We start from the raw sequence: 26,975 nt of genomic DNA, 5'->3' as shown, positions 1-26,975 counted from the left end.
AGGCTCAGAGTCTAAAGAGCTTTTCTTTCACTCAGATGGTGTTAATTCAATTTGAAATGTTAATGGCTGGGGGCCAAATCCTGGATATCCAAGGGAAAATTCCTGTGATTTTAGTGGGACCAGCATTTGGATTTGTTTAGCTTTCATATGTGGATGGCATTTACAGTAGTTAAATATTGATTGTACTCTACTTTTTAATTTCCAAGTACCACTTATGAGTTTTCATAAAATCCTTTAAAATGTTAAAGACTTTTCCCCACAGTCAGTTTTTCAGTTTATCAGGAATCCGGTCATTTGGATATCAACAAGTTGGGCTGCTGCTGTCCTTCAGCAGTTACAGCCTAAGGTCTCTGCTGCATCAGGTCAATTTACTTTCAAGGTTGGTGGTGCTATTTTTTCCATGTACTGATTTTTTTTTTCTTTTGAAGCATGCTCAGGTCAGTTGTCTCTGCCTTTGCATTAAATTTGTCCTGAGCCATTGCTACTGAATCAATATTTTATAATGATATTCTTAATATGCAAATGTATTTTACTATTAACATTTGTTGCATGATTTTGATACTAAATAACTACTTTGCTGTCACTAGCAGTGTGATTACAGGAAACAGAATGATGAATAAACTGCATGCAGATTAATGGTCTAATCTCACTGCCTGTGTATGGATAATAGGAAAAATAACATTTATTCCAGTACTAGTATATCTATTATATCAATATTACAAAGCCATATTATCCTATGGTTGGAAGTGACAGTAAATATCTATAAAAAGACTGTCTTCTTCATTATTATCATTTATTATTATTGTATAAAGGCCTAGCAGCAGTTTAAATTCTGTGATTTATGTCTCAAAGATGCTCTTCTCATTGAAACGTGTTTAAATAACAGAACAAAAAGTCCTTAATCTATGATGGAGATCTTCCAGGAAACAGACAAAGTCTGACTAATAAAGAATGCTTGCAAAACAGAGTAAAGTATTTATGGAAAGTATGGCTGAATCTTATCTTACTTTGTAGACCTGTTTAAATAGTGATCTATACTATACCTACCATGCACTGACAGTGAGTCAGTAAAATACTGCATGACTGAGCATGAAAATTTAAAAAAGAGAATATCATTATAAAATATTTTATGAAACGTCTTTGTGTAATGAACCCTGTACATGGAGGCTTTTGTCCATTGTGGGAAGCTAAAAAAAAATTGACATTTCATGTCCTTATGCATGATGCTGCAAGATAGCGTATGTAAACTATTTCTTTCTATACTGTTCAATTACTTTTGTCGCCAGCTCCTACAAGTTTTTATTTGCAGTCCTTTGTTCCGATCACTGGTGCCCTCTCCACTGTTTTCTATAAGTTCTGTAAATAAATGTCTACAAATATACCTTGATGTTGTCTTTTCATAATTAACCAATGTGTTTGAAAGAACCATACTGGCATTTTATGTTAAAATGCTATTTCTAGTATGGGTACACCTGCTGCAAAGGGAACATGATAACGATGGTTTACACCTTAGAAATTGTTCAACAAACTGGTGTAAACAGGGAGAATCGTAGTTTTGCAAACTTTTGTATCAGTTCAGATATTACAGCAAATTTCTTATAACCATTGTTATTTGTTAACCCCTTCATTCCTGAATTCTTTGCAACCATATGCAAAATATGCCCGATTAGTGGCTCCGAGGAACAAAGGGGTTAAGCTCCCAGTACTTTGGAATAATGTAATACATGGATATAGTATTCTTGATATACATTTTACATGTATACTTACATATTGAACATAATATAAATTGTTTGACTAAACATTAAAATGCTCAAACTTTTCCTGTATTATTAAAAATCTATTTTTCTTTATCTCTGCCAAGTTTTTAGATTTAGTGAAACATAATTGGTAAGAAATATGAATATGCAGAGACCATCTAAAAAGATGATTAATTCTTTGACGTCCTATGAAAAAGAGTACTGTATTGATGTTCTAAACAATCTCATGGTGTTGTAAGCAGGTTGTGATTTGGCATGCTTGTACGATCTGCACCCAGCATGTACAAAAAAATCCTTTAATTGTCATGTGACATGTTTGCATATGTGGTTATTATCTGTGAAGTCATTGTACTTGTATTCAAATGTGTTTTCTATTGTGCTTGATTTTGCTGGCCATTCTTGAATGACTTGGCAACTCAAGAAACAAATGTTCTTTGCTGTCCTTTGTAATGCGTATGCTCTCTGATGTTTTGTCATATTTCGTCATCTTTTATTTTACTCTTTTTTCCAACAACATATCTTTATATTTGTTGGAAACAAATTTATGCAAAGACAATCTTAGTAAGCTTTGCTCAACATTATTATTTTGTTTATTAAGATGATGGTGGCTTGTTCTATTTAGTAAACATTTCCCTGATGTAAATCTTTTGCAGTTAATCCACCATCAGACTTGAATTTTACAATTATAGATGAACATACTGTTCGAATGTCATGGACAAGACCACCTGATGCAATAGAGGGGTACAAAATAACAGTGGTCCCTACAACTGGTAAGGTTTTGTTTTATAAAGTCACATGATCTCACGGCACTACATTTGTTTTTGTGAAATCTGTTAAAAATGATTTTTGTGTAAGTGTTGAAATGAGGTGTGAGGATAGATGTTAATGTCCTAATTTTTATCGGTAAGATTGTGCCTTGTCCTTACACAGCTCCATAGAGGTGTAGGAGGGAGCAAGGATTTCCCTCTCTTATGTGGCATGTGTTTTATGGCTACCTGCATTGCAGCTTTAGCACTTTGGAATACGCAAGGATTGTGCTCTAGATGCTTCTCCCTTGGAGCATCTAGATGTGGAGGGGCAGGAAGTAGGTGAAGTCAGGACTCTACTTCCTCCTCCTATGTGCTGGCTGGCCACATTGGTGGAGTATGCTATACCTCATAAAGAAGAAGTGTAAATTTCTGCCCCTGAGGGAAAATAGGGAGTTCCCGGGAGGGCGGGCCTGCACTACCCCTGGCTGCGTGATGCAGGCAGACAGCAAAATCTAGCCTCTGTGTTCTGCCACCTGTTCAGTCCTTCTCTCATGGTTAATCTCTTCAGCAGTTTAGTTTCATAACAGCCCCTCTCCCAAAACACTTGGAGGCCCAATATTGCAAACTGGGATTTTCAAAGGGCCTAAGAGACTAAGGGACCCAAATCTCATTGAAAGTCATTGAAAATCCTGTCTGCAAAACCTTATTCAGTCCAGTGAGCTCTTACTCTTGTGAGTAGTCTCACTAAAGTCAGTGATACTTCTCACATCCATAAGGGTTTACAAGATTGGGCCCTGGAATCCTGCCATTGGTGTAGAAAGTTTACCTACTCTTTCATTTCCCTAAGACAGTGGTCCCCAACCTTTTTGTTGCTATAGCATATTCATTGTTCACAGAAGAGTGTGGCGGGCGCCAGATGACCAGCCGCTGAAATGCTGCCAAGAAGCAGCGTCATTGAGAAGCATCGCCGCCAAGATGCCTCCGAGAAGCGACGTCATCGAGAAGCATCGCTGCTGAAATGCCGCTGAGAAGCGACGATGCTCTTTGGTGTTGCCGCTTCTCAGTGGGATTTCGGCAGCTGGTTGTCCGGCGGCTGTGCTCCTCGGCAGTGGGTTGTCTGGTGGAAGCGCTCCTTTGTCAGTAGGTGGATGCACATAAATGCCCCGGCGGGCATCATGGCGCCCGCGGTCACCGCCTTGGGGATCGTTGCCCTAAGAAATACGTAATCTTGCATAGTTCTGAACACTTTCGGCTCCTGTTAACTTAAATGGGAATTGAGAGCGCTATGCACTGCTCAGGAGACACTATGCAGGAGTAGGTCCAAATGTTCTGGGGTTGATAGTGACTATTTATTGATGTTGATTACATTTGCAGAACTTTTTCTTAACCATGTAGCCCATTGTCAGAAATAGTTGCTGAATGACATACATTGATGATAGAGAGGTGGTGAAGGTTCTGCTACTATTAGGGTGACCAGATGTCCCATTTTTAAAGTGACAGTCCCATTTTTTGGGACTTTTTCTTACATAGGTGCCTGTCTCATTTTTTCACAGTTGCTATTTGGTCACCCTAGCTACTATTGCTTTTAGCTGTATAGCGGGAAAGGTAATGTCCACTGTTGATAATCTTTTTAATGGTGTCTGATTCCTGGAAATGTTGTTTCAACTGTTATCCCAGTGTAAATCAGGAGTAATTCCTAATAACTTTAATGTAAAACTGATATGAATTCAGAATCAGATCCAGACATACTGTTTTTAACCAAAACTGATTCTATAAATGGTGGGTCTCTGAGTTTCCTCTGCCTTGCCCTTTAACAAGTGCAGAGTGAATGTGAAATGCTACTAAGTCCAAACGACAATATTTCTCATGCTAATTCTCCATACATATTGGTGGCTACTCGCGGTGCAAGGCAGTTGAGAATCAGGCCCAGGGTCTGCATGTCCACAGTAGTATTAGAAATACCAATTTGGAAACATGTCTCTTCTGCCTGATTTTACATGTTAGAAAATTGAAAACAGTCCTCTATTAAAAATATTATAGCTTAAATAACATGAAAGTACCTTATACCAACCATGTGCTTTTTCTAGGGAAAATAGTGTGCATCTCTCTGAATTTAAAATATTAGGGCCACATCTCCTCTCATTTATACCATGTAAATAATTTGTAACTCAACTACAATCACTGGAGTTATACCTGTGTAAAATGAGGTTAGAATATGAGGTTAGACTATGATATAAGGTTAGAATCAGACCCACTATATAAACTGGTTTTCTGAATGACAGCTAATTTTATTGTACACATGATTGGTGTTAAAATTGATGAGTAAATAAAATGCTTTATTGGAAGCAGTTTTGTATGTCCTTTGCAACTAGGTGTTTCAGGAAGGCAAACAGCTGTTCTAAAATTTTATTTTACAGCCTGTAGACAGATAGCTCTTTCTACTGTGTTTTCAGATTATGAAAAACTCATAATTATTAATACTGGGTTTAGACCCTTTGTGTTAAATGTGCTTTGTATGTTGTATTGCAGATGGACCTACTAAAGAATTTACCCTTGCACCTAGCGTTACTGATACTATATTGTCAGATCTTACACCTGATACAGAATATGTTGTGACAATAACTTCATATGATGACAGAGAAGAGAGTCTACCTGTTTTTGGCCAACTTACAAGTAAGTACACATAAAAAAGTTAGACATAGCTGAATAAAGCAACTTAAGTGGCTATTTAATATTTGGGTTATAGGAGCAAATTCTGGCTTGGTGCCAAGTGACCAACAAAACATCATTGCATACCTATAGCCTGTCCATCTGTGGCCCATGAGCAGCCTTTTCCCCATTATGCTTTGCTTCTGGCTTTGCCACAGATTTCTCATATAATCACAAGCATGTTACTTAACCACAGTTTGCTCATCTGTAAGATGGGGATAATATTATTTACCTGATTTACATGATGTTGCAAAGGTTAATTCGTAAAACACTTCAGGATGGAAGGTACAGTGTGAGCGCAAGGAATTTGTAATTATTTATGTATTGGACTAAGTCTAATGCTGTCAAATCAGTGTCCAGGAATTGTACTTGTAAATTGCACATATGTATTTCCATTCTGAGAGAGGCACACTTTAAATCTGGTTGACATCTCTCCTTCTCATCTTGTTTTTCTTGACTTTTACAAAATGTAACCTACAGCCAAGTGACAATTTCTTGTTTCCCTTCCACTAATCCTGTTTATGTTATGGTTTGTTTAGTTCAGACAGGTGTTGCAGTGGGTCCAGAGGACAAGAAGCCTGACCAGGGTCACATAAAAAGTATGTTTTTTGTCTTCCAGCTTATGTGACATTTTAGTAGTAACTAAGGGTTTGATCCAAAGCCCATTTAAGTCAGTACAAAGTCTCCCAAGGGACTTTGGAACAGATGATAAAGTCAAATCATGTGCCTATGTTGTTTAGCAGTAAGTTTGTATTAATGTGTAATCTGGCTGTGTGTGTGCTGGGTTGACCAAACTTGAGGAGGGTCTGAAAATCTGCCGCTTCTCTATGGGAAAGAGGTGAAAATCTGAGCTGAGAGCCAGAGATTTCATGCAAATAAACTCACGTCCTCTGAGCAGCCCTAAGCACATCTCAGCCCTTTAATAAATGTCTCCCTGCTGAGGACACACAGGGTTGCAGAAAAAATCTGTACTGCTGCCATGTTGGGATAAGGGTGGAGGAGGGAGAGAAGAGCAGTATCAGAATTAATTCTTCCCCAGCATCAAATCCTTCTACAACATTGTATATTGCGGGGTGTGCACTGCTGCAGGAGCTGTACATCTCCCTTTGTAACTACTGATCACTGCATGACAAGGTGCCCTTTGACCCCAGCCTGAGCAGGACAGTTCCATTTTGGAGCTCCCAGTTGGAAGACCTCTGTTGAGGGTGTAAAGCTCCATTCGGGTTCACCAAACAAAACTTGCCATCAGGAGCTCAGGCTGCACATGCTCAGTGCCTCTCCAGTATCATCCCGGAGTTCCTAGGTAGCGAGAGACTGACACCACTCCGGGACAGGGGAAGAGCTGGTGTTACATTGCCACTTCTAAGGCTGGCTTCCTCCTTTAGCACACAAATAGCTTTTGGGGGCTTTGAAGTCTGGTTGGGGTACACAGCTTTGGTAGGTCCTGTGCTGCAAATGAACCAAAGCCCATGATTTGGCTCTCAGGGACAAATTCTTCCTACAGATATGCAGGTCTCCTTTGGATATCAGTGGAAAGTTTGTACATATGCAAAGGCACATTTGGCCACAAGCAATTTGGTGTTGATTTAAATTAGACCCATTAATAATAGGTCTAATTTATAAAAGTTATAAAAAGTTTAACAGAGTTATGTGTTTTTTGCATAGATGATCAATGTGTCATAAAAAAACGAGTCTGTCACTTCCAAAATCACATTTTAACACATTTTACTAATACTATATTTTATTAGTGGTTTAGTAAAGTTATTTTCCACCAAAATCATTGAATGTTTTGTTCAGTGTTTACTGTTTCTGCCCCAGTGCTTATCCATGTTATTGTAATGAATTTCTTTCAACTGTTCTCTGTTTCTGGAATATTCTCCAAGTAGATATGTCACTAAAGCTAGGTGAACAGTGTCCAACGCAAGTAAGATATTTCAAATAAGGATTCTAATCTGTTTAATTTCTGTTTGGCTTGGCTTCTACTTGTTAGAGTTCTATTGTTCATTTTAAACTGCTAACTTTTGACTATGGTATGGGGTAGTGAAAGTGTTTGACGATATTGACATGTAAATGATCTTTCATTGTTCTGTTAAGAGATTTGTGTTGTTTTTAATATGTTTCAGAGTGTTCCGTCAGTGCACTGACAGATTTAGTTTTTCTTGTGGATGGCTCGTGGAGTGTTGGGAGAAGTAACTTCAGATATATTTTAGACTTCATGGCCACTCTTGTGTCAGCTTTTGACATTGGGGAAGAAAAGACACGAATTGGAGTTGTTCAGTACAGTACTGATACAAGAACTGAGTTCAACTTAAATCAATATTTCAGAAGGAATGATCTTCTTAATGCAATTAAAGGAATACCTTACAAAGGTGGCAATACAATGACAGGTACAGATTTTAGCTCTTGGTTAACATATGAAAGCTAAAAGCAATAGCTGAGGGAAAAACTTCCCCTGAAATCTGTTTGTATAGCATTTTATTTTACAGCTGAAATACTATTTAAATCCTAGTTCACTCATACCTAAGAAAAGCACAGACCATTTTGTTGTTTTTAGGTGAAGCTATTGATTATCTGATTAGGAATGCATTCACTGAATCTGCTGGAGCAAGAAAGGGCATTCCTAAAGTAGCAATTATCATTACGGATGGAAAATCTCAAGATGAAGTTGAAATTCCTGCAAGAGAGCTTCGCAACGTAGGAGTTGAAGTCTTCTCCTTGGGTATATCAGTTATTCATTAATTATGGTTACTATTTAATATTGTGGGTAAATTTAATGTTCATTAAAGTGAGGCATTAACATTCTAATAGCACTGGCTTGATTCATGCATTTTACAGGCTAGGGATGTTCAATGCCTGGTACCTGAGACTGACCCTTTGGTCTCTCCTGAGCAGAGAGTCCCAGCTGTGCCAAACTATGTGGTAGTTTTGTAACATGTCTAGATGGAGACTAGGATATGACCAACAAACTGAGTTTAACATATGACTTCATTAAGTAAAAGTCTACCACATTAACCCACAGCTTTAATTAAGTTTTAGTCGCCTGGTTGTTAGTCATTACAGAGCTTAACCTGCATCAGCTTTATTTCAAGATGCTTTAAAACTTTAAAAATACACTTACAAAGATCTAAATGTTATACACATAATATGGTCTCATCTGTCATAACTTTTAGGAATCAAAGCAGCAGATGCAAAAGAACTGAAACTAATGGCATCTCAGCCATCCTTGAAGCATGTTTTTAATGTGGCAAATTTTGATGGAATAGTGGACATACAGAATGAAATAATCTCACAAGTGTGCTCAGGTGTTGATGAACAGCTGGGTGAACTGGTTAGTGGAGAAGAAGGTGAGACATTTTACAAAAGTTTATTGTTAACTGGAATGTACTGATATGTGTTTTTAATGTGAAGATCAACGCTTGTTTTGATAGTTCCATCCATTTTATAGTCTGCCATTAGAATATGGAAGACATGTTTCCAGCTGTATAGATTTAAACAGCAGAGGATTAGAACACATGTGGGTGACTGGATTTGAAATATCCCACTGAATTCCATAACTAAAAATTGTTATGTTGCCTCTAGAGTTATCAAATCCTGAGAACATAAAACTTTAGACCACATGGTGGAAAATGTGTTGAAGGGGAGAATTCACTTGAAAAGACCCACATGTGGAGGGCATGAATCATGCCCTGTTGTCTCACTGGTTATTCAGGGCAAGGCAGCTTGGGTTAAGGGGCAGAAGATATGGTTTGGCAAGGATCCATGGGTGAAGACTGAAGACTGTTGAAACCAAATAGTGCTCAAGCTATCGTTTTGCACTTCTATGCCTCTTCAAGGTTCCAAAATCTTCCCCTTCTAGACAACAATAGAGCAGACTGCTCTATTTCTGTGCTTTCCTGCGGGTGCCTTTATTAATTCAAACCTTCCGATATGTTTCCGGGAAATAGGGAAAGTTTTATTGCTGGTTTGAATGACAAGGTTTCCATTGTAACTTTTACTCTTTTTTGAGGCAATATGGAGCATAGCTTTTGTTGCTGACCTTCTGCCTCATTTGGAGTCCCCCACCACTCTGCTGAGTTTATTTAATCTACATTTTTTTTAAATAACTAGAGAAAATTAGAGCAAATACAACTGTATCTGTCATAAAAGTCGGTCATAAAAACAAATCAATTTTGAAAAAAAAATCTGCTTATCATTGTATTTGATCTTTTTGGATTTGTTTTTAATTTTTCAGCTGTGGAGCCTCCTTCAAACCTAGTGGCCACCCAAATCTCATCAAAATCTATTAGAGTCACTTGGGATCCATCTGCTAGCCAAATAACAGGCTACAGAGTGCAGTTCTTTCCAATGATAGCAGGCGCCAAACAACATGTGCTGAGTGTTGGTCCTCAAACAACTGCTTTAAATGTAAGAGATCTTTCTCCAGAAACAGAGTACCAGATTAATGTATATGCAATGAGAGGAATGGCAGCTAGTGAGCCAATTACAATAATGGAAAAAACACAGCCAGTCAAAGTTCAAGTGGGTAAGTTATCGACATGGTTCTGATACTGTAGTTCTTTTTCATACTTCTAAATGTCTCTCTTAATAAAAGACCTTCACTTACTGGAAGACATAGTTTTAGTTAATGGAATTTAACCAAAGACCATCATCGTTTAGTGTTTATAAGTGATGAGTCAGCTGATTAGAAAAACTGCAATAGAAGTGCCATGACTATTGGCTTTTATATTGGTAATTTTTCTCTTTACAGAATGCTCCCGTGGTGTGGATGTAAAAGCTGATATTGTGCTTTTAGTGGATGGCTCCTACAGCATTGGTATCGCCAATTTTGTTAAAGTAAGAGCCTTTTTGGAAGTGTTAGTTAAAAGCTTTGAGATTTCACCTCAAAAAGTACAAATAAGTCTTGTCCAGTACAGCAGGGATCCCTATACGGAGTTTTATTTGAACAGATACAACAAAATTGAAGATATAATTCAGGCTATTAACACCTTCCCCTACAGAGGTGGATCTACAAATACAGGCAAAGCGATGACCTATGTGAGGGAGAAAGTGTTTGTTATCAACAGAGGATCAAGGCCAAATGTACCAAAGGTCATGATTCTTATTACTGATGGAAAATCGTCAGATGCCTTTAAAGAGCCAGCCATAAAATTGAGGGAATCAGATGTAGAGATATTTGCAGTTGGTGTTAAGGATGCAGTACGTACAGAATTGGAAGCAATTGCTTCACTCCCTGCTGAAACCCATGTGTACACAGTGGAAGATTTTGATGCTTTCCAAAGAATATCATTTGAACTTACACAGTCTGTCTGCCTACGAATTGAGCAGGAACTGGCTGCTATAAGGAAGAAAAGTAAGTAATTATCAATACTTAGAGATATTTTTAAAAAATCAATGAAAATAGTCTGAGCCAAATTTGATTCTCAGTTACATTTATTTAACCCCCTTGTTGTCAATGAAAATGTCCAGATATGAGGGCACAATCTGTTCATCTGTTTTTAGCTAAAGTGATACAATCAAAACATAAAATAACTCTAAATAATTAGCTAAGTGGACTTGATTCTTCACTTCATTACACCATTGGTTTCCATGCAGGAGCGGCGCCAGACTTTCTGGCGCCCTAGGCAAAATTCGGGGGACGGCATTTTGTGCGCTCCCCACAGGGCGCGCGGGAGCTTCCAGTTCCGCTCCCATCACGCCGCCAAAGAAGGACCCTCTACTGAAATGCCGCAGGTGACAGCGGCAGTCATTGAGCTGCTCAATTGCCTGCCGCTGTTTTCCGCGACACGTCGGCAGAAAGTCCTTCTTTGGTGGCGTGACGGGAGTGGAAGTGGAAGCTCCTGTGCGCCCCATGGGGAGCACACAAAATGCTGCCCCCTGAATCCTGGTGCCCTAGGCGACCGCCTAGAGTTGCCTAATGGAAGCGTCAGCCCTGCTTCCATGGAACAATGCTGATTTAAAGTAATTTAAGATTTGACTGGTTATTTTAAACTTATTAAAACACTGGGGAAAAACAATTATTTTATGGATGGTAAAGAAGAAAATTAACTGGGAAATATGTCCCCCCTGCAAGTGTTTAAGATGACATTAAAGCTGGAGGGCCAGATCGACACTGATGTAAATATAGAATTACTTCAGATGACTTTCAGTGACTTTGCTTTTACAAAGGAGTCATAGAGGTTAAAATATGTCCTCATGAGTAAAAAATTACTTGCCATTGTCACTGTAAATTCTTCTGCGGTTATATTTAAAAGAGTTTAGAAAGTCACCAACTTCATAAATTTCAGGTTAAGAGTGAGAAATCCTTCATGACATTAACCTGGCTCACAGCATTCAAAAACGTGAAGGAATTTTTCATCTGCTGCTACATCCTGTACAATCCTTTACAATTTTTGTATTTAAAAGGGACATTGACGTTGGATAAGCCCAAAATTTGAAAACCCCAGCCTCTTTAAAAATAAGCCTTTGTTTCAGAAAACCTTTCAGAAACTTTTATGTTGGAGGGCTCAAACACTTAACATCCCCACTGGTAGGCTAGCTAAGCCAACCAAAACTATCTGAGGACTTCAGGTTTATGTTTGTGCCTCAGGTCATTTCCATTACTCCCCCTTCTGGATCCATTCTTGTAAGAGTGTTGAAATTCTGTTAATTTTGTTTGTGTGCTAGTGCTCCAGTAAATTGAGGATGCATTGTTGTCCCTGAGGGAACACGAGAAAGAAAGAACTCAGCTTGATTCTCAGATTTCACCTTAAGTTTTCAGGGCTGGCAGTAACAAATGACAACTTTTTAATTGAACCTAGGACACTTGAGGTGGAAAACATTGAGTTGGTCATATTGTTTAAGACAACTCAGAGATCATCACAGAATTTTATGCATTCATGAGTGAGAATGACAGACGAGCATAGATGCATATCAAGAAAATATTTATTGAATCAAAGAAATCAGCTGACTACAGGAAATGTTTTTGAGTGATTTTAAAGGGGTTTTTAAGTGTTTTATTGTAATGTGTGGCTTTTTTTTTTAACAGGTTATTTACCTGCCCGTAATTTGGCATTTTCTGAGGTAACGTCCGACAGTTTCAAAGTGAATTGGTCTCCAGCTGGATCTGAGGTTTTGTCCTATCTTATTAAATATAAAGTAGCTGCTGGTGGAGAAGAATTCCTTGTTTCAGTGCCAGCTTCAAGCACTAGCTCAGTTCTCACTCATTTACTCCCTGAAACTCTTTATTCAGTCAGTGTGATTGCAGAATATGAAGATGGTGATGGTCCTTCCTTGGATGGGGAAGAAACTACTTTAGAAGGTACCTTTCCTATTATGCTCAGCCAGAAATATGTTATGTATTCAAGTAACAATCTGCTTTATTGATAGAACTTGTGTATGTGGAATACCAACCTAATGCTGAGAGATGGCACTGGTATGTGGGATGAGAATGGGAATTACTGTTTCCCAGTGCCTTGACTAAGGGTACGTCTACACTACCCACCAGATCGGCAGGTAGTAATCGATCTGTTGGGGATCGATTTATCGTGTCTAGTGTAGATGTGATAAATCTATCCCCAATTGCTCTGCCATCAACTCCTGTACTCCACCGCGGTGAGAGGTGGAAGCGGAGTTGACAGGGGAGCAGCGTCAGTCGACCCTGTGCCGTGAGGACGCGAGGTAAGTCGACCTAAGATACGTCGACTTCAGCTATGCTATACTTGTAGTTGAAGTTGCGTATCTTAGATCGATCCCCCTCAGTGTAGACCAGGCCTTTAGGTCTAAAATTCCAATAAAGGACAACTATTAGATTTAAGAGTGTGTTTTATTTCCTTGAAGTTTGCTGGATACTGTATTTTCTTGGAGGTTCAGAGGCCCCTTTTCCAGTAGAGTTGGTGGTATCAATAAATTAAATAACAAAAAAAGTATAATGTGAACACACACTAGTTAAGGCTCTGATCCAGCAAATTCCTTAGGACTACTCACATGCTTAAAGTTAAGCATATACTTAAGTGGTTTGCTGCATCTAGGTCTTTTAACTTGTGTTTATAGAAAAAAAGGTTATATGGATAGAATAAAGAACTCTATTCCCCAGATGGGAACTCCTTAATAGCAGGACTTAATGGGCCTGACACTATAGATATTAGACTACCATGGGAGTTTTCTGTGAGTACTGTCTGCAAGATCATGCCTATTTTAAGGGGTAACATTACAGTTAATTTATTTTTTTTACCTCTATAGTTAGTTATTCAATTCAATCTAATCTAGGTAGGCTATTAAGCTGTACTCCTTACTTTCCGTATTCCTAGTTCACCCTATAATCTTTGACCTTTGTATTCCAAAAGATTCTGGTGAACTACATGAACAAAGGAAATAGCATGAAAAGCTATTCTGTTGATGTATTTTCCTTAGTATTGATTAAAATATGTGTTTATTTATAAAATGGCTTGGATTGAGGGAACAGTCCAATTTGGACAATTTTGGCCCAGATCCTCAAATGTATTCAGACACCTAACCTACTTTGAGATGAATGGGAGTTGAGGATCTGGACTTTCATCCTGTATGTGGTGGTATACACAATCTCACTGTAACTGTACAGGTCATAATGTTTTAACCACATGCAACTCTCCCTTAGGAAATCATCTGCTTCCAGTGCCTGCTTGGCTGATACTATCCACAGTTCATAAATCATAGAAATGTAGGGCTGAAATGTGAAGAACTGGGTGAACAGCAGCTTTAACAAAAAATTCAGACATGTCAGAAATACACTCCATTTTGTGACTGATAGTGCATTTTAAAATGTTTGTCATTTTGATATGATAAAATCCTGCCATTTTTGAGAAGCCGCTACTGCCATGTAAATGCCAATAATTCTGCATGCTGAATTGCCAGCAGCTTGGGTTGAACAACTGATTTCTTGATAGCTGATTTGGGCTTTAGGTAGCTACAGAGTTTAAATCCTATTCTGTATTTATGGTCAATTGAAAAAATAAGGTGTTTTTTAAGGCAGTGTTTTTTGTTCAACTTTCAAACTTTAATTTAATAACCAAGAACAATATTTCTGGTATACTGATGTTCAAATGATCTTTGTTGAGGAAGTTTACCTTGATGTGATTAGTGAACACTCAAGAGCAAATGTTGTCCTCACATGCATGTGAATAAAATTCCGCTGACTGCTGGGCAACAGATGATATAATTTGGCCCAAGGTACATGGCAAAAGGATTAAATTCTGCCCTGTTCCCTCTATCCAATCCAGCTGAATGTCTCAACTGAAGTCATAATTTTTGTCAAGGAGCAGGCTAGTTTAAAAAGCAGGCCTTAGTTTTTATTATCTTCCAGGATAACAAGTGATTTTCTTTTTTGAGGGGAACAGCCTAATTCATAAACATTTTAAATAGTCAATAAATGAAAATTTCATATAAATGCTGAGCAATTAGCTTATAGAGCTCCAATATTTTCAATATTTTTCCATACATTAGATGGCTTTTCAAAATCTGGTGTGCGCATATGTATAGTCAAGTGCATCTGACACTCATCCATGACTGGGGATGGCACAGAAGTAAATACTCACAATCAGTGAAATGTGTGCAAACCCTCCCCCCCGCAACCCTTTATTAAGCAACTTGTTGTTTTAAGAAACTGCTCGAGAGTATACACAAATGTACTGAATACAGCTCTACTCTACCTTTATTAGAAGGCTTAAACAGCTACTTTGGCAGATCCTTGAGTGGTTACATAAATCAGCAAGCATTGATGCAGTTTAAGTTGTAGCTCAGGATCTAAATTTTCAAAAGCAACTCATAATTTTGGTGGCCTGACTTGATAAAACCTTAAGAACGGCCATACTGGATCAGACCAATGGTCGATCCATGCCAGTATCCTGTCTTTCGACTGTGGACAGTGCCAGATGCTTTGGAGGGAATGAACAGAACAAGACAATTTACTGAGTGATCCATCTCCTGTTTTCTGGTCCCCTTCTGGCAGTCAGAGGCAGATGTGCATTAAAGGGGCCTGATTTTCAGAAAGTGCTGTGTACCAGTTCTCTGAAACACCAAGACCTTATAAGGTGTCTCAGATTGGTCATCCAATATTAGAAGCATAGAAAAATAACTAGTCACTTTTTGAAAATGTAGACCCTGGTCTTGGTAAGTGGGATGAAGTAATGCAGTTGGTTCTCTGAAGACAAATGTGTGCAAATTATATTTGTGTTTGTTTGCAGTTAAAGGGGCTCCTCGAAACTTAATGATAACAGATGAAACTACTGATAGCTTTAAGGTTGGCTGGACACTAGCTCCAGGAAATGTTCTGAGGTATAGGGTTGAATACAGACCAGTGACTGGAAGAGAGAGAAAACATGTAACTGTCCCAGCAAATGACAGATCAACTACGCTACTGAACTTGACTCCCGATACAAGATATGAAGTTTATGTTATTCCTGAGTATCAGTCTGGGCCTGGAAATTCATTGAATGGATATGCAAAAACTGAAGAAGGTACATATTAAATAACAGGCTTGTAGTGTGGCTTGAAAAGAAGGTTGTGCACATTGATATATTCTTTATTTTCAGTATGCGTAACTTGGATGTTCCTTTCTCTTTTTTCTTGTTACAGCAAGATGCATGGGGTGTTTTAGAATAACGCAAGTTTAATTGAGAAACAATTTAATGTAACAACATCCCAAATTCTAATCAAGAACCTTTGGATTTTGTCTTTTGTATACATTCTTGAATCTGTAACTCCTAAACGTGTTGATGTGCCTTGGGCAAAATGCCCACATATATGTCAGGCAAATAAAAAAAGACTTCTGAATTGTCTGTTACAAAAACATTTCAATTTGAAAGGTTTAAACTCAAACGAAGTACATATAAGCCTAAAAATTGTTCATGTAATATCATTGTAGGTGACACATCTTTATCTACTTTCAGCAAGTTGCTTATTTAGGGACTAATCCAGCATCCATTAAAATCAGTGATAGTCTTTACATTGATTCAATAACTGTTGGATTAGGCTCTTAATGTTTATACAGTATTAAAATGTTACAAAAATAAAGACGAAAATTTGATTGCTAAATGGAAACTGGGGGCAGGAGCAGGGGGAAGGGGGAGACCCCTACATTAGCCCCCTCTCTCACCCTCACCGCACAGCAAGCAGGAGGCTCCAAGGAGCAGCTCCAAGGCAGAGGGCAGGAGCAGCACACGGCAGTGGGGGAAGGACAGCTGGACTGCCAGCAATTGGTAGCCTGTAGGTCGGCTGCCGCACAGGGAACTTAGGGGAGTGGGGAGCTGATGGGGAGCTGTCAGTCCACCCTGGTTCTGAGCCCCCACCAGCTAGCTCCAATGGGCTGTTCTTCCTACAAGCAGTGGACAAAGCAGGCAGCTGCCAAATGACACTGTAAGGGAGCATTGCGGAACTTTAAATGAGCATGTTCTCTAATTGATCAGCAACATAACAATGAAACAACATTAACCAGGACAACTTTAAGTGAGGAGTTACTGTATTGTGGAAGTCAGTATTTTTGAGTGGTACTTAAAAGTGTCTCATAGTTGTTGGACTTTTCCATTGGGAACCATATGTGCTCCTGTGCCTATGCACAAATGGTTACCACAAAAATAATTTTGCACTGTTACCTCACATTTTCATTGTTTTTGTAAATTTTGTGCATCAACCTGAAAGTTATTTTAATGTTGTTTCTATGCCATATAATATACATACCAATAAAAGATGTGCATAGTGACTTACAGAAGCAAATAGTTCTTCCTTGTCTCTCTGTTTTTTTCTTTCTGTTTTTTTGTTTGTTTTTGTTACTGATAGTCTTAGACCTGATTCCCTAGGGACGTATTCCGTAGGGGCCCAAGTGATTTGCTGGATCAGTTCCAGAGTGCTCAGCAAATTCCAGTATTGGGTCTTGAGTATTTGTAGAAGAAAGTGAGAACTGAGAGTTCACAGGCTACACCCTAATGGACATCTGTGTCCATGGGAAATGGGCAAAAAAAGTTATCATGGTACGGAAAATTGGACTATATTTTGGATGTTTATTATATCATGGTAATTTCAAAAACACTTAAAAATATCAAAAACACTAATTTGCCTCAGGGAATAACTTCTTGTGAAGTTATACTTAAAAAATTCCCTTCAAGTTTTAGATCAACCCTCTGGGCTGAATCCTGGAATTTGCTGAGCAGTCTGGAACAGATCCAGCAAATCACTTAAGCATGTATACTCTCTCTCTTATAATGATCTGAAAAGAAAGAAAGAAATTAGGCTTGTTTCATGATATGCTTTCAATATCTTTTAACATGTATAGTCCTAGGGACTCCAAGAAATTTGAGAGTTTCTGATGCTACAACATCCACAATGAAGTTATCTTGGAGTGCAGCACCTGGAAAAGTACAGCGGTATCTTGTAACATATACTCCAGTGGCTGGAGGTGAAACCAAGGAGGTAACCATAAGGGGTGATACTACAACTACAGTGCTGAGAGATTTAGAACATGGCACCAGATATGCACTGTCCGTGACTGCCTTGTATGCATCTGGAGCAGGTGACGCTCTCTCTGGGCAAGGAGAAACACTTGAAGGTAATTATTTTTAGATAGTATATAATTATTCATTTATTTGGTTACATTTCAGGTGCTTTAAATTGCACCATGTTCCTTAAGTTTCCACAGAAGTAAAACTCTAATAAAAATATGCCTAAGAACCTCCCTTCTTCCCTTCGTGACCATCCTTGTAAATCAAGCCCACTTGCCATCCCTCCACTCACAGCTCAAGGACTATCTAAGGCTAGCATCCACCAGAGGACAGGTAGGGATGGGGAATGTTCACTGGACGGGGGATCCCACTATGCCTCCTGAAAAAGTGTGTTGCATTGGTAATATATCCTCTGGGTTCCTGGAAGCTTTGGATTAAGTCAGCCTCAGTGACTTGCACAGCTGGAGCTGTGTGCCTCCAAACCAATCTCAGTAGAGGTCTCTGCCTTACAGGATGCAGCTGGCTGTGAACTCGGGAACAATTTGGTGACAGATCATTTTTATTATCTTGGTGTTAAAAAGTCTTGTCTGATTGAAAATGTGGGCAGAGCTTTAACCTGTATTAGCAGCAAAGAACCCTATGGCACTTTATAGACTAACAGACATTTTGGAGCACGAGCTTTCGTGGGTGAATACCCACTTCGTCGGATGCCCGACGAAGTGGGTATTCACCCACAAAAGCTCATGCTCCAAAATGTCTATTAGTTTATAAGGTGCCACAGGACTCTTTGCTGCTTTACAGATCCAGACTAACATGGCTACCTCTCTGATACTTAACCTGCATTGAAACTCTGGTTGGAAATGACATTTACTCTAAATGTAAGACATTCAGAGTCCATAAAATGAGCAACATATAGCCTATGCATAGAGAGAATGGAACACAGCTGTTTGTGACCAATAAGAGCTAGAGCCTGGAAATGAATGCTAACAGAACACTGGCAGGAATAAGCAGGAGCCATAGGTTTCCTTATATGGATGGTAGGATGATGTCTCTCTGCCTTGCTGTGGAGAATTTTCCAGGTGTATATGTTGCTACTAGCTGTCTGAACATTCTCATTGTCATCCAATATTTGTCAATGTGTGGGACAACTTTTTGCCACTAGTCTGTGAAAGGAACCGTGGCTATGTTCTGTGCTGGTCAGAGGTGTATCTTGATGCCCCTAGGAGGTAAAATAACAACAAATGAATGTAGTTCACAACCAAAAAATAAACTAAAAAGGAATTGTTAATCTCATCCTTGAATATGTTAAGGCAGTGGTCCCCAACCTTTTCTGGGTGGCAGGCGCTGGATGATGAGCCACTGAGGACCGTGGCCGGCGGACAGTCATCTGCTGAGAAATGGCAATATCAAGAGGCGTTGCTGCTGAAAAGCCACCGAAAATCAGCAGCATTTTGGTACTGCCGAGTCTTCATGACGCCGCTTTTCAGCAGCATTTCGGCAGATGCTTCTCTGCCAGCCAGTACGCGGGCGCACATAGATGCCCCGGCAGGCGCCATGGTGCTTGCAGGCACAGCGTTGGGGACCCCTGTGTTAAGAGCTTGCTTCTGATTTACATGTGGTCCCTTTTACACTGTGAGGGCAGTTTGAAGGGCTCTTAAGGCAGATGAAAATAGGGCCCTGAAACAAGGCACTTCCCAGAAATGCTGTGAGATAAGGTTCCAAATACTGAGAGGAGTATGGAATACACAGCAGAAACCGAAATATAAACTACATAGTCACCAGAAGATTAATGTTTAATTTCAGAAGTAAAAGGGGACGAAGGAGTTTAGATTACCGTTGTGTTTGTATATCACCTAGCAACAAAGGGCCTCAATTCTGAGTCAGGCCTTTGTACGCTTCTGCAATGTAAATGAATAAGGATAAGAGGAATATGAAAAAGAAACTGGTTGTGGTTTAGAATTTAAGCATTTCAAATTATCTCAAGGGTGGTTTTATATAAAAGCACCCAGCCCAGATTTTAAGATCACTTTTTTGCCAGCGCAGGAACAAAAGGGAAGGAGTAAATATGACTAATGTAATAAATCTCACTAATGTAATAAATGAATGGGTTTTTTTGTGTGCTCCATTCATACTGGAGCCCATTGAGAAGCTTAAGTGATTTGCAGTTCGAGTGCTCAGCAAATTCCAGAATTGACCCCTGAGTTGGTGTAGTAGAAAGTGAGAATTTAGAGTCCACAGGCTACATCATAACAGATGTGTGCGCCCAAGGGAGCACGTTATCATGATGGTACTAAAAGCTTTACTGTATCATGAATGTTGAAAAGTGATTTATCAAAATTAAGTATTTTATCATAGTAATTTCAAAAACACTTTCAATGTCTTTTCACATGTATAGCCCGAGGAAGTCCAAGAAATCTGAGAGTTTCTGATGCTACAACATCCACGATGAAGTTATCTTGGAGTGCAGCACCTGGCAAAGTAGAGCAGTACCGTATAACATATACTCCAGTGGCTGGAGGTGATACCAAGGAGGTAACCACAAGGGGTGATACTACCACTGCAGTGCTGAGAGATTTAGAACAAGGCACCAGATATGCACTGTCTGTGACTGCCTTGTATGCATCTGGACCAGGGGACGCCCTTCCTGGGCAAGGAGAAACACTTGAAGGTAATTATTTATAGATATTATATAATCATTCATTTATTTGGTTACATTTTTATGTGCTTTAAATTGCACCACATTCCTGAAGTTTCTAAAGAAGTGAAAATATGCGTCATGCCTATGTGCACTACTGCAATGCAAATGAATAAGGATAAGAAGAATATGAAAAAGAAACTGCTTGTTGTTTAGATTTTAAGAATTTCAAATTGATAAACGGGCCTTATCTCAGGGGTGGTTTTATATAAAAGCACCAAGTCCAGATTTTAAGATTACTGTTTTGCCAATGCAGGAACAAAAGGAAAAGAGTAAATGTGTCTAATGTAATAAAGATCTATATGGATTGGCATCGGGCTCGTGCTCACTGAACGGTAGTGTAGTTTATTTAAAATAGTAAATTGGAAATTTGAGTATATTTAGAAAAAAAACCACTCCAGGTAAAAGAAGATAAGAATAAGAGCACAACAATTTTGGATATAAATGAAAGTATCTTTTGGAGCTAAGATTAGAAGCACTTAAAATTAGGTCATGTTACCCATGAATTTAAGAGGAACATGGTAGGATTTAGCTGAAATATTACATAAGTCACCTCAGCTTCTGAAATGAGGTGAAAATGTAACTAGTGGCATACTTGGATGGCTTGTCTAGCTGCTTGGTGCAAATATTGGCACAGACATTAACTCCTGGATAAATCAATGCCAGTCCCTGCCTCTGGTGCCCCACCATCAAAATAAATAAAGTCTTTGCTATCTGGGTTTAATGTTTGGAATAATGTTTCAAATGTGTTTTTTCCCGTGATCATTACAAAGAAATAAACTGGTTAGTCCAAGGAGGGAAGGTGGAGAAATAATAAGAAAAATAAATAAGCCAATTGAGAAAAGGTAAAGCTAACGAAACAAGGGAGGATAAAACAATCTATAACTGTATCTCCTGCTCTTGTTTAGTCATGATGGATGGAAACAAAAGGAAAAATCCAGACTTTCCTGTGATTCCATGGAATTCTAATGAATAGGCAATAGAGCTCTTTGGGTACGTCTACACTGGAATAAAAGACCCACTGTTGGCCTGGGTCAACTCAGTTGGGCTCGCAGGTCTCAAGTTGCGGGGCTAAAATTGTCACCGCCTCATGGGATCCCAGAATTTGAGCTCCAGCCCGAGCCCAAATGTTTACAAAGGGGCTTTACACTCCTGTATCCAGAGCCCTACTAGCCCAAGTCAGGTGATCTGGGCCAACCACGGGTGTTTGGTTGCTGTGTAGACATAGTGACTTAAGGCAACATCTTCTTTTTCTTGAGGTCTCTCCAAAATATATTATTGCATTTACTAATCCCGCTTCCCTATTCTTTCACATCCGTCCTTTTCCTCCCCACTGCAACACATAAATGTTCTACCGTGTGTTGAGCCTTGTGGGACAGGCTTGTCCTTTCTAGGAGTCTCCCTGAGGAAACCCCCCCACAAAACATTCGGTTGCTGTTGAAGTCCTTGTTCACCATTTGGGATCTTTTCCTGTTTTCCCTTCCCTTCCCTTTTATCTTTCCCAGGACTTGGTCTTCACTTGTCCCATCTTTTCTTCACTAAAAACATTGAGGTGCAAAGTTTTCCATAGAACTCCAGCTTATCTCAGCTATATAAAATGTTTGCATAGCTATCTGATCCAGCCCAAGGATAAACACATTCCAGAGGCCCAGTGTTTTATAAACTGTTCAAAGACGGTCGAGAAGGTAGAATTTAGCAGATGAGAAATTAGAAATGAAGGGCAATATTCCATACTATGGAAATTATTCCTGTGTAGGGGACATGGGTTTCTTCCTCACTGTTTTGTTGGGGATGGGGTGGGGAGGTGTCTTCCCCCACCCCATGGAATAAGCAGGGTTTTTTTTGTGCCCCATTCATACTGAAGCCCATTGATATGCTTAAGTGATTTGCTGGATCAAATTGAAAGTGCTCTGCAAATTCCAGGATTGAGCCTGAGTCTTTGCACTGTAGTAGGAAGTCAAAACTTAGAGTCCTCAGGCTGCGTCTTAATGGATATGTGTGACCATGGGAGATGGGACAGGGAGCATGTTATCATGATGGTATCAAAAGCTTTACTATATCATAGATGTTCAATAGAGTTTTATCAAAATTAAGTATTATATCATGGTAGTTTCAAAAACACTTAAAAGATATCCCAAAGCTCTAATTTACCTTAGGGAATAACTTCTTGTGAAGTTGTATTTAAAAAATTCCTTTCAGGTCTTAGATCAATGCTCTGGGCTGAATCCTGGAATTTCCTGAGCAGTCTGGAAGTGATCCAGGAATCACTTTAGAACATACGCTACTCTTTCTTAGAATGATCTGAAAAGAAAGAAAGAAATGAGGCTTTTTTATGATATACTTTCAATGTCTTTTCACATGTATAGCCCGAGGAAGTCCAAGAAATTTGAGAGTTTCTGATGCTACAACATCCACAATGAAGTTATCTTGGAGTGCAGCACCTGGCAAAGTACAGCGGTACCGTATAACGTATACTCCAGTGGCCGGAGGTGAAGCCAAGGAGGTAACCATAAGGGGTGATACTACCACTACAGTGCTAAGAGATTTAGAACAAGGCACCAGATATGCACTGTCTGTGACTGCCTTGTATGCATCTGGACCAGGGGACGCTCTTCCTGGGCAAGGAGAAACACTTGAAGGTAATTATTTTTAGATAGTATATAATCATTCATTTATTTGGTTACATTTTAGATGCTTTTATTGCACCACATTCCTGATGTTTCTACAGAGTGAAAATATGAGTCATGCCTGTATGCACTACTGGAATGTAAATGAATAAGGATAAGAAGAATATGAAAAAAATCTGGTTGTGGTTTAGAATTTAAGAATTTCAAATTGATAAATGGGCCTTATCTCAGGGGTGGTTTTATATAAAAACACCCAGCCCAGATTTTAACCCCACTGTTTTGCCAGTGCAGGAATAGAAGGAAAAGAGTCAGAATATCAGGGTTGGAAGGGACCTCAGGAGGTCATCTAGTCCAACTCCCAGCTCAAAGCAGGACCAATCCCCAGACAGATTTTTACCTCAGTTCCCTAAATGGCCCCCTCAAGGATTGAACTCACAACCCAGGGTTTAGCAGGCCAATGTACAAACCACTGAGCTACCCCCCCGCCAAAAGAAATAAGCACAGGTGTAGCAGAGGATGGTTCTGATCCATCAAGCTCTGGGTTACGGGCCTAGCATACTTCTGCTGTGCCACTCTGCTCATAAATGTGTCTAATGTAATAAATCTCATTACTCAGCTCTAGATCCTTTGAAAGATGACAGTGGCAGAGTAAAATGTGTGATACTGAAGTCATCTTGTAATATATGTGAATATCAGTAATGAAATGCCCCTTTATTTATCTCAGTTTCTCAAATAAGAAAAAGACACATGAAAAGGAACAATAGTATATTGTAACATGAAAGCTATGAGATTCAAATTAATGTTCAGCCTCCTGGAAGAGTTCGCCAAATAGGAAAAGCCTTTCGCAGTGCAATCAGGAAATGTGTGTACTATACTTTTGTACTGAAATACATTAAACTAGTCTTGCAGACTAAATTTTAGTCTGAGAAACTGAAAGCAAGGCAGTTCTCATTATGAGATTCAAGGTAAAAATAGCTTATAAATGTAGGTGTCCTTTGCATAACAGTGGAGGCCCCAGGTGGTAACATGGAAATATTGATAATTAAGCGTGGTAGTACGAAACTTCAGAGAACACCCATGTTGCATTTCTATATGTGGCATATATACAGTTATCTAGAGTAACAAAATGAACTTTTCACACAATTAAGTCTCAAACTAGGCCAGGACACTTTGGCCAGAAGCTTTTGATCTGTCAACAAAATTGCATAATTCACGGTAAGAAAGGATTCCAAAGATCTATAAGGATCGACATTGGGCACATGCTCACTGAATGGTACTGTATTTTATTTAAAATAGAAAATTGAAAATTTGTGGATATTTAGACAAAACCTTTCCAGGTAAAGAAGATAAGAATAAGAGCACAACAGTTTTGGAGACAAATGAAAATATCTTTTGCAGCTAAGACTAAAAGTGCAACTTAAAATTAGGTCATGTTTCCCATGAATTTAAGATGAAGATGGTAGGATGTAGCTGAAATATTGCATAAGTCATATTAGCTTCTGAAATGAGGTGAGAATGTAACTAGCGGCATACTTGGATGACTTGACTATCTACTTGGTGCAAAAATTGGCACAGACATTAACTCCTGGAGAAATCTATGCCTCTTTAAGGTGCCCCCCGCCCACCATCAAAATAAATGAAGTCTTTGCTATCTGGGTTTAATGTTTGGAATAATGTTTCAAATGTGTTTTTTTCCCCTGATCAGTACCAAGAGATAGAATGGTTAGTCCATGGAGGGAAGATTGAGAAATAGTAAGAAAAATAAATAAGGCAATCGAGAAAAGGTAAAGCTAGCCAAACAAGAGGGGATAAAACATTCGGAAAATGTATATCCTGCTGTTGTTTAGTCATGGTGGAAGGAAACAAAAGGAAAATCCAAACTTTCCAGTGACTCCATGGAATTCTAATGAATAGGCAATAGAGCCCTTTGGGTACATCTACACTGGAATAAAAGACCCACTGTTGGCCTGGGTCAACTCAGTTGGGCTCGCAGATCTTGAGCTACGGGGCTGAAAATTGCTGCTCTCTCAAGGGATCCCAAAATTTGAGCTTTAGCCTGAGCTCAAACATTTACAAAGTTGTTTTACAGCCATGCAGCCTAAGCCTCACTAGCTCAAGTTAGCTGATCTGGGCCAACCAGATGTTTGATTGCTGTGTAGTTGTAGGGACATAAAGCAACACCTTCTTTTTCTTGCGGTCTCTCCAAAGTATATTGTTGCATTTACTAATCCCACTTCCCTGTTCTTTCAAATCCATCCTTTTCCTCTCCATTGCAACACATAAATGTTCTACCGTGTGTTGAGCCTTGTGGGACAGGCTTGTCCTTTCTAGGAGTCTCCCTGAGGAAACCCCCCCACAAAACATTCGGTTGCTGTTGAAGTCCTTGTTCACCATTTGGGATCTTTTCCTGTTTTCCCTTCCCTTCCCTTTTATCTTTCCCAGGACTTGGTCTTCACTTGTCCCATCTTTTCTTCACTAAAAACATTGAGGTGCAAAGTTTTCCATAGAACTCCAGCTTATCTCAGCTATATAAAATGTTTGCATAGCTATCTGATCCAGCCCAAGGATAAACACATTCCAGAGGCCCAGTGTTTTATAAACTGTTCAAAGACGGTCGAGAAGGTAGAATTTAGCAGATGAGAAATTAGAAATGAAGGGCAATATTCCATACTATGGAAATTATTCCTGTGTAGGGGACATGGGTTTCTTCCTTACTGTTTTGTTGGGGATAGGTTGAGGAGGTGTCTTCCCCCACCCCATGGAATAAGCAGGGTTTTTTTTGTGCCCCATTCATACTGAAGCCCATTGATATGCTTAAGTGATTTGCTGGATCAAATTGAAAGTGCTCTGCAAATTCCAGGATTGAGCCTGAGTCTTTGCACTGTAGTAGGAAGTCAAAACTTAGAGTCCTCAGGCTGCGTCTTAATGGATATGTGTGACCATGGGAGATGGGACAGGGAGCATGTTATCATGATGGTATCAAAAGCTTTACTATATCATAGATGTTCAATAGAGTTTTATCAAAATTAAGTATTATATCATGGTAGTTTCAAAAACACTTAAAAGATATCCCAAAGCTCTAATTTACCTTAGGGAATAACTTCTTGTGAAGTTGTATTTAAAAAATTCCTTTCAGGTCTTAGATCAATGCTCTGGGCTGAATCCTGGAATTTCCTGAGCAGTCTGGAAGTGATCCAGGAATCACTTTAGAACATACGCTACTCTTTCTTAGAATGATCTGAAAAGAAAGAAAGAAATGAGGCTTTTTTATGATATACTTTCAATGTCTTTTCACATGTATAGCCCGAGGAAGTCCAAGAAATTTGAGAGTTTCTGATGCTACAACATCCACAATGAAGTTATCTTGGAGTGCAGCACCTGGCAAAGTACAGCGGTACCGTATAACGTATACTCCAGTGGCTGGAGGTGATACCAAGGAGGTAACCACAAGGGGTGATACTACCACTACAGTGCTGAGAGTTTTAGAACAAGGCACCAGATATGCACTGTCTGTGACTGCCTTGTATGCATCTGGACCAGGGGATGCCCTTCCTGGGCAAGGAGAAACACTTGAAGGTAATTATTTTTAGATAGTATATAATCATTCATTTATTAGGTTATGTTTTAGGTGCTTTAAATTGCACCACATTCCTGAAGTTTCTAATGAAGTGAAAATATGCATCATGTCTATGTGTACTAATGCAATGTAAATGAGTAAGAATAAGAAGAATATGAAAAAAATCTGGTTGTGGTTTAGAATTTAAGAATTTCAAACTGATAAATGGGCCTTATCTCAGGGGTGATTTTATATAAAAGCACCAAGTCCAGATTTTAAGATCACTGTTTTGCCAGTGCAGGAACCAAAGGAAAAGAGTAAATGTGTCTAATGTAATAAATCTCATTACTCAGCTCTAGATCCTTTGAAAGATGACAGTGGCAGAGTAAAACATGTAATAGTGAATTCATCTTGTAATAAATGTGTATATCAGTAA

At 39.1% G+C, this 26,975-nt stretch overlaps 1 protein-coding gene across 5 annotated transcripts in view; it reads left to right on the top strand.

Annotated features, from left to right (window-relative positions):
* The window catches only part of COL12A1 (collagen type XII alpha 1 chain), a 141,339-nt gene that overhangs the window by 14,270 nt on the left and 100,094 nt on the right, over positions 1-26,975 (top strand). For 4 of the 5 annotated variants that reach the window (XM_075063807.1, XM_075063806.1, XM_075063809.1 and 1 more), the window contains 14 exons: positions 2,411-2,527; positions 5,036-5,179; positions 5,755-5,814; positions 7,339-7,602; positions 7,770-7,934; positions 8,386-8,559; positions 9,447-9,737; positions 9,963-10,565; positions 12,240-12,512; positions 15,412-15,684; positions 17,496-17,768; positions 20,057-20,329; positions 22,723-22,995; positions 26,287-26,559. The exons of the other annotated variant lie outside the window; for it this stretch is intronic. In XM_075063807.1, coding sequence (XP_074919908.1) covers positions 2,411-2,527; positions 5,036-5,179; positions 5,755-5,814; positions 7,339-7,602; positions 7,770-7,934; positions 8,386-8,559; positions 9,447-9,737; positions 9,963-10,565; positions 12,240-12,512; positions 15,412-15,684; positions 17,496-17,768; positions 20,057-20,329; positions 22,723-22,995; positions 26,287-26,559 — 3,456 coding nt within the window. The remainder of the gene's footprint in view (positions 1-2,410; positions 2,528-5,035; positions 5,180-5,754; positions 5,815-7,338; positions 7,603-7,769; positions 7,935-8,385; positions 8,560-9,446; positions 9,738-9,962; positions 10,566-12,239; positions 12,513-15,411; positions 15,685-17,495; positions 17,769-20,056; positions 20,330-22,722; positions 22,996-26,286; positions 26,560-26,975) is intronic. 5 annotated transcript variants of the gene reach the window in all.

The sequence above is a fragment of the Chelonoidis abingdonii genome, chromosome 3, assembly GCF_003597395.2.
Source record: "Chelonoidis abingdonii isolate Lonesome George chromosome 3, CheloAbing_2.0, whole genome shotgun sequence".
Taxonomy (NCBI): Eukaryota; Metazoa; Chordata; order Testudines; family Testudinidae; genus Chelonoidis; species Chelonoidis abingdonii.
The sequence above is the reverse complement of the archived record's forward strand: the minus strand, read 5'-3'. Positions and strand labels throughout refer to the sequence as shown.